The following is a 12,899-nucleotide window of genomic DNA, read 5'->3' as shown; positions in this document are numbered from 1 at the left end:
AATAATACAGATAGAAACAAGTGAAGCTGATTATGTTACTTAGGAATATGTTATCTTTGTATGAATACTGTCGGATTTGACAGTAGGAACTTTTTTTGCTTATTGAATAATCACTTTGAGAGCAGCAGTAATTGTTAACAATTTGACTAATTTAAAATACTTCCAACATAATACTGTCCACCTAAGTCTTTTCTGCCAAGCCCCCAAGTTTTTGAGCAATACGTAAGCTGTAAAGGATGCCACGTGCAATGTGGAATCTGTTAAAACAAACTTCACATAGCCAAAGGATCGGGGTCTTTATGAATGTGATGCATCTAAGACAGTCATGTGAACAACTTGCTGTGCACTGTGCTGTGGTATTCGACTTGATTTACCCCAAAAGCTTGTACACAGCAACTGAGGGCTTGCATGGCTTCTGTAATTAACTACAGATACTTACCAGAGGTCAGGTGGTGTGAGGTAATTTTGCATGTTAAAGCTCTTCCTTAGGTGGGTGCTGATATGAAGCTGTTCAAGAATATCATTCCACTTTAGACTTGCACCTGAGTTTCACTACAAAGCAAAGGCAAATCCTTCTGTACTCATACTGTGGTTTTGCTGTACAGAACAATCTGAGATATGAAGGGTAAAGCATGCAGAGTAGTTTCTCCTTCAGTTGTAAAGACTGTTGCTTAGTAAATCTGTTGTTTGCTGTAGGCTCTCATTAAACTCTTTATGCTCTTTTATTTTTTCCTGGAGCGTTCTTAGACGAGCACAGCTTACAGTTACACAAACACCTTTCCACAAAAATCTGAACTTGTCTGCTTAAATTAATGACTTGGAGGACTTCGCCAGACTTGTTGCAGTAAATAGAAGTGGAGCAGATGTAAGCCTAGTCAGAGACACAACGTATTCCAAGAGAACGTAGTATAAAACTGTCATTATTTTTAGGAGAATAAACTGCCTTACTATTTTTGAGGGCTGTTCCCTGTTACAGCAGAGCATACTTAGCTCTAAAGTTGGGTATGAAAGGGGGTTCCTAAATGGGAAAAATACCGTACAGAGAAGGCAGCTGACTGTTTTAATTCCCTTGATTTTCAGTCTTTTTTTTTTTTTTTTTTCTGGTTGGGCTTTTCTACTGTATTCCTCCCACCAGACTTTAGTACAAGTGCAGATAATTCTTCTGTTTCTGTATTTTTGACTATACTCTTTTATTATTCTTATTTTTTTTCTGGTACATATTGATATCTTTCTGGATTATTTAATATTCTCTTACTTCCTCATACCAATTCCTGCTACTTCCAAGAAAGCCGTGGATGCAGGCAGTGATGAAGAGCCAGAAAAAGAAACTTTGGTTGTTAAGACTTCCAGATGCAGCCTGTAGTTGTCCAGCCTATGTGATTGTGCAAGGCGATTATTATTATTATTATAAATTTCTTCTGGTGATATTTTCATTGTTGAAGCTGTGGCAGATACAGCTATTCTCGACTTTGAGGTCGGGTTCTTTTTCCCAGCTCGTATGAAATTTGTTCTCTGTATTGCAGAAACAACATTTGCCGTAGGCTTTGTAACGCCGCCTGATGATGTAAGATGTTCAATGAGTTGAAAATGGGTTGTATGCAGTTCATCAATAAAACTTAGGATAGAGGCTGAAAAAAAGAAAACAGTGTATTTACAGCTAATGGTATTTTTAGTTGAACTATCATAATTTTTGATTCTTTTGAAACACTTGTATGGCGCTGAAAGCAGATTGGTTTGCAACTGGAGCAGCTTAGTTTGAATGCAGGCTGAGGAGTGTTCTCAGGAATCTCTTCAGAACATCACAACAAATGTTAGGCCAGTTTTCTCAGTGAAGTAGAGCACATTTCCAAGTATTAACTCATTTTTGTGACTATCAAGACAAAGCCCTTATTTGTCAAGTGCACTTTTTGGCCTTGTTTCTTTCCCTTAATTCTCTAACCAACCAAAGACAAATTACTTGAAAACAGAAGTGGAAATGGGGAGAGTGCTTTTAGAGATCAATTTCTAGCCTGGAAGAAGTTCAGAGATTAGACTTACAATATTAGTAACTGTAATAACTAAACGTGAAAACTAAGACTCGATTGCTTCCCCTCCATACTGTTATCCTAAGAAATAGATATGCATTATCTGCTCGAATAATAGGTAGGTGGTTCCTAGTTGTATAGGAATATGAATGCGTGTTGTGTTTCTATCATTGCTAAACAATTTATCTGATACCAAAGCTGCTGCTGTACTTAATATTTATATATAATTTCTGCTTAGCCTTTAGTAGGTTTGTCGCCAGTATGTGGAATGATGTCTGAGGTGGCAGTAGTGGGTGGAATTTGCTCTCGTTGAAGGGAAGGTGTTGTGAAAAGTCAGAGCCCTGGGCTTGCTAAAGGTCTGAACAGAGCTCCTGAAAGAGCGTTGATTGGTGTCTGTGCTCGGGCATGAGTTGCTGCCTGATTTTTGGTCACAAGTGGAATGATTCAGTGCTGTGATTATACCCAACAATGTGAAGTGCTCAAAGGGTAGCTTGTCTCGTCTTCAGCAGAAGTTACTTGTTCACTCTGGAAAGAGGCAAAAGGCGTTCTGCATCTGCAAAATCTTTTTGAAAGCTTTTTCTGAACAGAGCATTCATCTCAACTGATGATCTCTGTATTGAGCTCCAAATACTTGTAATCAAAGCTATACACCTGGTAAGGTGGCAGGAAAGCTGATAATGAGGCCAGGTTCTTAGATGCAGTGGCCAGGAGAAATTATTCAAGTTGCACAGAGGTTTGGGAGATCAAGTTTGAAGCCATCCTATTTCCTAACAACAACAACAACAAAAATAGCACCTCTCTTTGATATAAAATAAAAACTATGAAAAGACAAGCTTGTTTAAACGTTTGTTTATATCAAATGCAGAGACCCTTATGCCATATGAGTAACGAGGAAAAGAAGCAGTGAGGTCACTGTGTTGGTTGTGTATAAAGATGAGTGGTGTAGCTATTAACACAAGTATCTCTGCAGTTTTTAATAACAGTATATAAGAAGAAACAGCACGACTTCTCAGAATGCCTATGGAAACTGCCCTGTAAGGGTGGATGGTAAATCAGCTTAAGCTCCCTCCAGATACTTTCAGCCTCGGGGAAATAATGAACTGGTACAACTTATTCACACTACGTGTAGTGTGAATATATTATCATGTACTGATGATACTCAGAATAATAAACAAAGTTTCTACATTTTAGAAAGGGTGTGAATTATGTATGCAGCAGAAGTTCTACGTAACTCTTAAGTTCATGGGAAGAAAAGAATAATGGGCCTACATTTTCCATGCTTTAAGATGCTGTGTATAATTTAAGAGATTTGAAATCAGGCAACTGGATAAAATGTGATGTGAATTTAAAGAATGTGGTAACACATTTTCCAGAAAGTTATCTTAAAGGAGATTAGTGTTGTAAATTTATTATGGATTTAAAATATACCGCATGGGCAATTTAAGATGGAGAAATTGGGGTATGATAGAATGGGTGAACAATTGCTTTATAGTAATGAGCAATGAGCAGCATTCAGAGTCATTGGCTTGGGGAGAGGTTACTGGTGGCTTAAAAATCAAAACAGCTCCGCTCCCAATATTACAAGAACCATAATCACAGAATCATTACAGCTGGAAAAGCCCTCCAAGATCACCTGGTCCAACCACCCCTGTGTCACCCACTAAACCATGTCCCTAAGCACCACATCCAACCTTTCCTTAAACACCCCCAGGGACAGTGACTTCACCACCTCCCTGCTGTTTTTAATGTTTTTCCAAAATGGAAAATGTGTGAATCAAGTGATACAAAGCATCTTTGAAATATGCTAAACATGAGGAAGCACAGAAACACCATATGATAATGACTTGAGGGCAGGGATAAAACTATTTTGCAAGATCGTGCTGTTAGAATGAGTTAAACTACAGAATTGCAGAGCAGCTGTTTGCCTCAGTCATCTTTGTTCTCCGCCACTGGGTATTTGTACACATTGCTTATATTTCTTCCTCCTCATTAGCTTTCTGTCCTCCAGACTGAACAGTCCCAACTTGCTAAGCCTTTCTTTGCCTGAAAGATGCTCCAGTCCTTTAATCACCTTAGCAGCTCTTGACTTGCTCCTGTCAGCCCATGTCTGTCTTATGCTGGGGAGCCCAGAACTGGACGCGTTGCTGACACCTGCCCAGCTTGTTCACCAGGACCTCCAGGTCCTCTTCTGCAGAGCTGCTGGTGATGGACTTGTCCCACTGTGTAGGTCATCGATGAAAAAGTTCAGTGATACTGACCCCAGCGTCAACACCTGGGCATAAAACTAGTACCTGGCCTTGAGCTGGACATCACCCAACAGTGGTTAAGCAAATAGTTTGGAGAGGCCAAGGTGTGAATTTTCTGTGTGCAGCTGAATTCCCAGCAGTAGTCACGTGTGGTGTCTTGTTTTCCCCTTTTCCATAAGGAATAAAGTACTTTCATTTGAGGAGTAGTTAACACAGGTGAATTGCCTAGCTACAACTTCCTATGTCCATGTGGACAAAAACTCTGCCAAAGCCGAAATCGGTAGTGATTGAGTTGCCAGTTCAACGTCAGTCATGAAAATGTAAACGATCCTGGTGTGCAGCGGAGCAGGCATTGCCACTCCGGAGGAAAAAAGGTTTTGTTGTGAAGTGTTGGGAAGCTCTCACCGAAGAGAGCTCTTTTCCCCGGAACAAATGCAGAAACATCTGTTGGGTTGGACAGGGGAAATGGAGAGTGCTCCAGTAAGAGATTAAAAGCATCTGTTCTGTTCATCCAGTGTCAGCCTTTAATCAAGACATGTTGACTCTGTAACATCCCAAGAGGATAGATACCTAAAGAGAAGCTAAGTAACCTAAAGAAACATGGGCAGCCATAGGTATGGATGCTCGTGAGGTTGGGAAAAAATATGTATTTTGCACTGAAGTCAAATACTAGCAAAACAAACTTCCAGATCATTGAGTCTCTATGTGATGTAAATGTTCGGAGTGTCTGTATTTCTGCACACATACTAAAAGAACTACAGGCAGGTTTTGCACAAGCTTTGCTGTATTCCTGAAATGAGATGCAAGCACTCTAAAGGAATGGAGGAGAGACAAACCTGTTCAAAATAGTGGCTGCACAGCAGTACTGGGTTCTTTGAAAAGCCACCGACTGCTGTGTTTTGTGAAACGTGGGGCATTGCGTCTGTTCTCCATAGCATCCAGCAGCTACAGCTGTGAATGGCAGAAATGTTTTACTGGCAAAAAGCCATCGCAGTTAGCCTGAGGAACTTCTGCAAGGACTCAGAGATAAGCGTTAATAATAGTATGTTAACATTCTTATACTTCTTTTAAAGAGATCTACTCTTGAAATACTAAAAAGTGGTAAGCAGTTGTGTGTGCACATCTGCTAGGACTCAGTGATTGCTACTGCTTTGAAATTGTTTTTTCAATGTGTGTTGGAGATGTGCAGTAATAAAGACAATGAGAAACACACCTAGTAGCCAGACTTGAAACCTGCCAAAAGAGTATGGAGTAGTCCCCCTGATTTAAGTTATTTCCCTGTGTATTGTGTGCATTTAAAACGGCCACTCGAGGGCACCTTTGCATTTGGTTCAGCTGCTAACTTCCTGAATGTATTGACCTGGTTTGGTAATTGACTCATTTTTTAATATCTTGAATCTTCTGAATGATAGCACCATAAATGTCAGGTGTAATGGGAGCTTGTTACAGGTTTCTAAAGATTTAACTTGAACTCTCTAATAAAAAGTTAAATAGTCAAATGCAGTACTTCAAGAGAAAGATTTTGGAAAAACTGAAACTAAAAGTTGATGAAAACTTTTGACATTAATGTTCGTAAGTGTTTGTATGACTGCTGCCTATCACCAGAAATATCTTAGTAAAAGCTTAAGTAAAATCATTCTTAGATTTTGTGCATGTTCTCTGATAGCTTCATTTCTTTTAACCTTACTTTTCACTTGAAATAGTTTCTGGTGTGTAGGCTGTAGCAAAGCTGTAGGGCCAAAGACTGCTTGTATTGGTGCCTTCCCATTGAGCTACTACCACGGTGTGTGTTCGGATAGTGCTACTACTAAGAAATCCTATAGAAGCTTTTAATGGAGAAAATAGGAAACTGGTAACCCCTTTCTGTGTAAGAAGGACAAGGAACTGGATTAATATTTTAAACTTGTAGGTCCGTGCTTTTCTGTTCTTTCTTTCTGAACCAAAGAGCCTCTTAGAGAGCATAGTTGGAAATGAAGTCTTATGGTACCATTACACGTGTACGTATTTTCTTGTTCTGCACTGAATATTCTTGGTGTTTTAAAAGACACTGATGAGTTTCATTGCACAAAAGGGTTGTTTTGGCCAATACCAGCTTTCTTAAAAGTACTCCCAAAACAAACACTGGAAAGAGATTCAAGAATTGCTAAAATGAAATGGTTGCAAGTCCTTAAGTCTCAAACTCAATTAAAATTTTATGATCTTAAGTATATAAATGCAGAGCCTTAATAAAGAGCTCCATACTTCACTGTCTCTTTTAGGCACTTCTGAATTCACTTCTCAATCACAAGGCCCCACTATCCTTAGGTTAAAAACTAAAATGAAATATTCAGATGCTGGTTGTCAGTTTGTAATACATTTTTAATGCATACAGGCATGTCAGTTTTATCCTCTTCCCAGCAGCATGTACGGTTGGTTGTAGGGGTTGCCACTGGTTTTGTCTGGTGGTTTCAAGTGCCAACAATCAACTGTTGCTGACAGCTTTCCAGAGCAGAATGCTAGCATATGCTGTTGGAGTGGATCAGCGTGTGCTGCTTTACTTGGATTCAGGAAAATGGCTGGAAACAGCTTTTTGGGTTTTGATACAGAAATTCAGATGAATTTAATGTTTTATACTTGTGGCCAAAAGGCTTCGGTCATTTATCTTTAATGGCTTTGGTGACAAACCTCACTCCTACCACCTACTTTCTCAAATGCCTTTCTGTTGCATCTGAATTAAATACAAAGATATTTTCCATTGTCCTGCTGTCTGCTCTTCAGACTTCGTAATTGGTATCAGCACTGGCCTGTTTTTCTAGAAACTTTCTTTTTGCTTCCAGTGGAGTGTAAGAAGTGAATTAAAACTGACAAATCAGGGAAGTGGTAACAGGATTATTGCTGTGGAGTGGTGGTTTTGCAAACCGTGGTTTTTTTGGCACTCTACAGAGGGGGATGTCTGCTTGTAAACAACAGTATTTTAGGGACTGGAACTTGCTCTCAGTTGGAGAGCTGATCTTCCCTAGCGATGTTTCTGATCACCCCCACAGAACATTATTAAGAAAGGCTGGTAAATGCCAAACAGAAACCATGTATTACTATGAGATGGGATCACATAGTGCTGCTTTGCAATGATCTCAGTCTACTAAAAAGGTTTTAAAATCATTATTAAAAACCGTGGTTGGCCATCCTGCACGGTGATCAGCTATAAATATTCAAGGTGCGTTTGGGGCTTTCCACTAATTAGGGGCAGTGTGAGCAGCACAGCCTGCAGCACTGCGGAGCTGGGTGAGCGACGGGTTTGATCCAGGAGCTGCTCTGAACCTCAGCACTCACGCTGCTGGCCAGCCGGCGCTATCAGCACAACCGTGGAAGTAGGTCACCGAGCAGATGCTTTTTCAGTTGCCATTTGTTAGTCAAATGAGCTTCGTTAGCTTGCCAACAAACTGGGACAGCTTCATGAGCTGCTTTAGCACTGTAGTGGTTTTAAAAACAAAGATTTGCTGGAACTGTAAGGCAGCAACACACAACTTGTCAGCCACTGTTCCTCGTCAGCGTTTCAGTTGTTCAGTGACTTTATGAACTTCACTAGTGGTGTGCCAGCAGTGCAGGCAGGGTCTAGAAGCTCTCAATGCTAACTTTGAGAGTGCTCAAACATGCATTTTTGCAATAAAATCATCGGAATAGTGTTGAAGTTGTTTAAGGATGATTTATGCGAACGAGAAGGATTATTTGATGAGGTTTTTGCTGTACATTATAACATGCACATCTGTGGAGTGTGCTGCGGTTTGAGAACAGGAGCACACCACGACCTTGCAAAGTAATAGTCCGGGGACAGTACAAGGTTTTATTGAGATCTCAGAGCATCAGGCAACTTTAGTGATTTGCAAAAACAGTACATGTGGCTGAGTTTGACTTAAAATTTTTGCAAACTGGAAAACAAGTTCTTGATGATTGAGTCTTGTCTCTTTATGCTTGAAGACAGTATCACAGAATCATCTGTGTTGGAAGAGTAGATCAGCTTTTATAATGACTTTGATACTAGTCAAAATTCAGAATCCCAAGATAACAAAATGCCCGTACATTGCAGCATTATTACAGTTCTTAGCTGTGTTTGGTGCTCCTTCTGGTATATGGACGTGACGCAGGGGAACACCTGAGCATCAGCTAGGGGCAAAATAGCTGGCTCTGCCGGGGCTGATGCTGGCTGCTTTGCTCCAGCTCTCATTAAGGCTCCTCTGCAGTCAGTGCCACGCTGGGCTGCTCTTAGCTCAGGAGGGGCTTGTTCAGAGCGAGCTGGGAATGGTAACGGGATGCTGCTGGTCCCTCAAGCATCCATTTGTACCAGTGGCAAGTAATCCTCCAGGCTTCTCTGGTACCCTGACAACTCTACAGCGGACTGCATCCGTCTGTCTTTCAATCCTGTTTCATGTTTAGCTTTATCCAGCCACCCAGTCTGACTCGATGTTTTTTTTAATTCAGATTTCCTTATCTGGTGCAGCATGGTAGATAACAATGTAACATGATGCAGTGATGATAGAAACTGTTAGGCAGCCTGAACTCATACCATTACTTCCACTATATAAATTTAATCAGTTCTATACATTGTAAAGCGTTTTCTTTTAAAGATTATATTCACTCATACACCTTTTGTATTCCTGCTCAGTCAAGTGTTCGCATATGTCAAGTGTGCTTTGAAGAGCTGGTGTTTAGCCTGAAGTGAATGCAGAGCTGTGTGTCTATAAATGCTTCCTCTGGGCATTTCTCAGCTTGTACGTCCTGATCCTATCACAGGACAGACTGCCACTGCTCGTCCCTGTCTAGCTGCTTACAACTTGCATGCCACTTCTCCATTACTTGATTGGCAAAGCTACAATAATTTCAGGCCTTTGTAGGATTATCACATCCCAGGTTAGATGATCCTTTAATTTTTGAAGATGAAATACAGATCGAGAAGAACTATTATAGAAACAGAAATGTGACACAAGCATCTATAGTGCTGATATCCCCCAACACCCAAATGCACTTCTGCTCATCTGGTTCTATGGGGTGAGTAACTGCTACCTGCTGTTCACCTGTGAGAGCAGCTGTCAAATTCTCTAAAAGCTGAAGAATTCCAAACAATTTTTTGAAAGCAAAAATTGTACTTTATCTATAGAAACCATACATAAGATGGTATCACGGTTTCACACACTTGCATTTAAGTGAAATGTTGATGAAGAGCATGTTATTAGAGCTCATTGTTTAGGGTATGTACCTACCTATTTTTCTGACACCTTTATTTGGCTGCATCGTGGTGTAATTGGAATAACCAGGATCCCTGTGTTCCTATAGCAACTGAATGCTACGGTGTAGGACTGCTTTCTTGCAGCAGATGTATCCCTAACTCCTTTGATAACCTGAGGATTTTAAAACAGTAAATTCAAAACAGAGGACTCTGTTCCATGTCTCTGTAGGTTAAATCTGGTTTAAAACTGAACGCTTTAAAAAGCTTTGCTGAAACTACACCACCTTCCAGGTTAAGTATAGTTTGAGTTTGTGAAAAAAATGTTTATATATACTCTATGAATATCCAGATATATGGGCTATGGCACTGGCAGGATTGTTTGTAGCAAATATGAAGTATGTAGATATAAGATACTTTTATTTAACAACAACAAAAAAGGCACTAAAAGGAAACTGAAAGCTACAGGAAAAAAACACTGTCATGTAAATTGGTTGTTTTGATCCAGCATAATGGCCTGCTCTGCAATAGCTTCATTTACTTCTAAGTTTTCCCTGTAGATAGTAGAGATGATCCAAGACATAGCAGAAGTGTCACCTTTATAGCTCTCAGGATCTACTACCTGTTTGGTAAAGGTAATTCCGTTGCATTTTTGTAGTAAGTGTAACGGAAAGATAATGTTTCCATTAAAGTGATCAACTATGCATAAAGAAACAGAATAGGAAGATGTATGGAAATGCATTTAGAGAAATCCCATTTTCTTGAGCAAACTGCATCGGCTGCATATCAAACTTAAACCTTTTGGACCACTCTGCAAGTCTAGCAGTACTTATAGCAAATTTATGTACTGGGTCCTAGGAAAGAAGCATTAACTGGCAGGTCTACCTAACAGGCATCCTACCCCTAGGATGCTGCCTTGCATTAAGCTGTTTACTCCTCTGGAGTGCTCTTAGAGGACAGTTAATTACAACTTTAATTACTGAATAACTTCCAGAGTTATTTTGCGTTGTTTTTAATAAAATTACTGAGGCAGTGAACAAGAACAAAGGCACTCTTTCTCCCCCCCCTCCTCTGGGGACAGTATGCCTTCATGCTTCAGGACATTAATATTTCAGGAGTCACGTTAGAAAAAATTGAAAAATGGATGAAACCTAATTATTTCTCGTAGGCCTGTGATACGATCATATCCAGGTTCATTTGCTTACATGCTGTTCTAGTGAACCTCATTAGGAGTCACTCGTTCCTACTTGACAGATCTCCTTTAGAAATTGTACTGAGAAAATTTATGAAGTTAAGTGGAAATACTTTGTTTCTTACTTTTGCTTTTTCTGTGTTGTATGTTTCTTTTTTCTATACTCTCAAAACTATTAAAAGAGAATGAAAATCATGTCTTAGCTGCCTCTGTTCCCCATCCACCCATTTCCCACCTATTCTTGCTTATTTTCCTTCTCATTTCTTTCCTCTATTTTGTACAGATATCCTCTTCTGATACTGCTCAACCTTTGACATCCTCTCCTCTGCAAGCTGCTGCTGAGAAGAGCAAAGCAGAGGTATATTGGGTTTTCTGCTGTAACTCTTGTCAAGTTATCTAATCTGCTCCTTTGCACAAATGTTTGCATTGCTATAGAGTAATTTCAGCGAGCTAACCAGGTAATTTGTATTGTTAGTAATACTTAAGGCATTTAAAGTACTTCTCTCCCCCCTCGCTTCCAGGGCTTGATAAATTAAAAGAACTGATAGAGTGGGACAAAACATATGCATGAGTGATATGTGCTAACGTTTACGTGTCACAATTCAGATTTTACGTGTCAAAATTCAGATTTTGCTCTGGTTTAGTGTCTCAGAGCTGTGTGGAAAAACTTTTTCATTCCAAGCTAATGGGCTTGAGTGACTTTGCCCTTTCTCCTCAGGAATAGTTCTTGATAACTTCTTAATATTAATTGTTTCAGAACCTAAATGATCAGTGCTATTCCAGCCAGTGACTTCAGTCTCCTTGGAGATGAGGGTCATGGAATTAATTCTGTATTTCTGTTAACTTACGTGGTTTTAATATCCCTTCTACTTGGGGTATGTGCGCATGTATTAAAGTTATATTTACTGTGTAGAAGGACCTTTGAATTTTCATACATACCCAGGTAGGGGATGAGATATCATTTGCCTGAAAGTTTGGTAAATGTTACGATTCATAACAATAATGAAATGCATATTTTTAAATGAGATTGCTGGGTTCTTTTGTGTATTTCACTCTAAATTGAGACTGTATACAGTATATGAAAAAAGTTATGATCTAAATGTATATCATGCTTTTTTCTTCTAGACAAAGAAAATGTGACCAGATGTTATAAATGATTTCAGTTCAGCTATATTTGACATTAATTAAAATTTAAGTTAGTGTCATGGACAAGACCACAAGCCTTGGGGAATGTGACATGCTCTTAACGTTGTAGCAGGAATCTCAGCTGCCATTCTGTAACTAAACTCACCTTTCATTTATTAACCTCCTCTCTTGTATTCCAATTTAAAAGTTCCGCTATGTAACTCGTATACCGTGTTGTTGGAAATGAATCTTGGGGAAAAATGAATGATTTTTGCTTAGAATTTAGGACCAGTATAAAGACAATTTCACATTATGATCTTGATAGTGTCTTTTGACTAATTTTGCAAGTAATGAAACACTTGACTTGAAGTTCTGGCATGAATACAGCCTCTGAGAAATGCTTTTATTTAGTCTGAATTCATTTTTATCTAACGGAGCTGAAGCAGAAAGCTTGCATATTGGACTTGTGAAGTGTGAAGATGAAGTTATGGGTTTTTAAGTCCTCAGTGAAAATGTGTTTAGCAAAAATAAAGCCTCTGGGAACTGAGAGAAGTCCTGTGGGCTTTGTGAGGTGTGGAGGTGGAAACACGAGTGTACAGTTTGTCTTCACATCTTCACTATGAAGAACGCAGGAGTTTTATAAAGGCCTTGAGAGGCATTTCTTATTTATATTTGGTCACCTTTATGGAGTGTTTGCCACATGAAGCTTAATGCAAGCTCTCTTCTTTCCTGAAGTCTGAAAAATTAAAATTTTCTGATACTTCTCCCTCTGAAAGTGAAATTTCTCTAACAAAATATATTTTAAAAAATATTAAAGTCAAACTGGAAATCAGGACATCTTGAAGAAGATCGTATATAAAAAAAAATTCTCTTCTTTCACTTGACATATTGTAGTAAACTTAAAATACTCTATTTGAAAAGTAAGTACTGCTATGATACTTCCAATAACCTTTTCCAAGAGGAGAAGAAACAAATAGCGTCTAAGACATAAAAGAGCTTCCATAAGGGAGGAGATTAAGTGTACTTAAATTATTCAACTTGAGAAAGCAGCGAGGAAAGGGATAAAAGACTTTTGGAAAAAGAAATCTCTGTTGCTCCAATGGTGTATTTGTGCC

General features: G+C 39.2%; 1 protein-coding gene across 4 annotated transcripts in view; it reads left to right on the top strand.

The window, feature by feature from the left end:
- Positions 1-12,899, top strand: part of SMAP1 (small ArfGAP 1) — an 83,235-nt gene that overhangs the window by 24,675 nt on the left and 45,661 nt on the right. For 2 of the 4 annotated variants that reach the window (XM_082756366.1, XM_082756368.1), the window contains exon 5: positions 10,943-11,017. The exons of the other annotated variants lie outside the window; for them this stretch is intronic. In XM_082756366.1, the coding sequence (XP_082612492.1) occupies positions 10,943-11,017 (75 nt within the window). The remainder of the gene's footprint in view (positions 1-10,942; positions 11,018-12,899) is intronic. 4 annotated transcript variants of the gene reach the window in all.

This window comes from Aythya marila (assembly GCF_965140915.1).
Source record: "Aythya marila genome assembly, chromosome: 3".
NCBI lineage: Eukaryota > Metazoa > Chordata > Aves > Anseriformes > Anatidae > Aythya > Aythya marila.
Note: the sequence above shows the minus strand (reverse complement) of the source record. Positions and strands in the feature narration are given on the sequence as shown.